Below are 1,405 nucleotides of genomic sequence, written 5' to 3'. Positions count from 1 at the left end.
TTCCTACCTGCCACTCAAAAGGCGACATAAATGTGAAACAGCATAAGCAGGAAATGAAAAACATCATCACAGGAAGGAAATACACAGCCCCTATCATTAGGGGGGATGTTTTGCATTCAAGAGGAGCTTGTCAGGAAATAATCACTGCTTCAAGGGATATCTCTGGACACGGGGCAGCTAAGGTCCACTATAAAAGCCAGCCCAGCTCCATGCTTCCTCATCCACTTCTCTGGCCTTCTCCTCCTTGGGAACCAGGTGAGTGTGAAGCCCCTTCTTGTCCCTCTCATTATCCCAGGTCTCATCTCCATGGCCTTCTCAGCTACAATCAGCTCTGATCTATGCCAAATCTTGGGGCTTCTGGTTGTGGAGGAGGGAAGCAGGTTTCTCATAGAGGGATGCCGGGTGTGCATTAAAATTGCTTCTGGACTAGGGCCTTGTCTGTAGCCAGATCATCTCCGGTGTCTCCTTTTGGGCCCTGGCAAGATGAGGCCAAAAAGCCCTCACACATCCCTGCACAGCTTCCAGCTCACAGCCTGTACCTTGGTTCTGTTATGGTGTGGTGACAGGCTTTTCCTCATGCGTCCCCATGTTGAGCTTCCTCCCTGCCCTCTCTCCCAGGTGCACCTCCTGCCCCCAGACATGTCCTGCTACGACAAGTGCCAGCCCTGCCTGCCATGCCAGCCCTGTGGCCCGACCCCGCTGGCCAGCAGCTGCAACGAGCCCTGCGTCAGGCAGTGCCAGAACTCCACCATTGTTATCCAGCCTTCTCCTGTGGTGGTGACCCTGCCCGGCCCCATCCTCAGCTCCTTCCCGCAGAACACTGTTGTGGGATCTTCCACCTCCGCTGCCGTTGGCAGCATCCTCAGCTGTGACGGAGTCCCCATCAACTCCGGGTGCTGTGACCTCTCCTGTATTGCCAGTCGCTACTGTTGCCGCCCCTGCTAAAGATGCCAGACAGTGCCCCAGACCAGGACCCCAGGAACTCAGAACATGCTGCTGGACAGAAGAACAGAACTTCGTGATGCTTTTTTAAGAGGAGCTGACCATCTCTGACTTGTCCTGTAAAGACAGACAGGATGGTGCCAGTCTGGTTACTCTGACAGCATGGCCAGTGTCTACCTTTTCTGCTTTCCACTCACTCACTCTTTTTCTCTCTTTTCCTTGTTGCCTTCTGCTGCCCTCAAAGCTCTCTGTGGGGCCCCCAGAAACCAACCTGGTGTGACCTGCAAGCCTCTCTCCACTTGTGGGTCCAGTTAGATAGATACGCTGTGGCAAGTCTTCCATAGGAAAATCTGAACAGATTTTGGTGGCTCTTGCTGATCTCCACTCTCAGGGCCTCTTCTTGTAGTCACCTCTTTTCCCTCCTGAGATTCAATAAACATTTTCAGCATCCCTGAGTGTGTCC

At 53.4% G+C, this 1,405-nt stretch overlaps 1 protein-coding gene across 1 annotated transcript; it reads left to right on the top strand.

Moving 5' to 3' along the window:
* Positions 1-154: 154 nt before the first annotated feature.
* On the top strand, positions 155-957 carry LOC118156997 (feather keratin Cos1-1/Cos1-3/Cos2-1-like; the record flags this gene model as incomplete). The annotated part of the gene is made up of 2 exons (XM_035311252.1): positions 155-255; positions 619-957. Coding segments are annotated over 2 exons (428 nt in total), but the record flags the coding sequence as incomplete, so codon positions are not given.
* Between the last annotated feature and the right edge of the window lie 448 nt (positions 958-1,405).

The sequence above is a fragment of the Oxyura jamaicensis genome (assembly GCF_011077185.1).
Source record: "Oxyura jamaicensis isolate SHBP4307 breed ruddy duck chromosome 2 unlocalized genomic scaffold, BPBGC_Ojam_1.0 oxy2_random_OJ67445, whole genome shotgun sequence".
Lineage (NCBI taxonomy): Eukaryota > Metazoa > Chordata > Aves > Anseriformes > Anatidae > Oxyura > Oxyura jamaicensis.
Note: the sequence above shows the minus strand (reverse complement) of the source record. Positions and strands in the feature narration are given on the sequence as shown.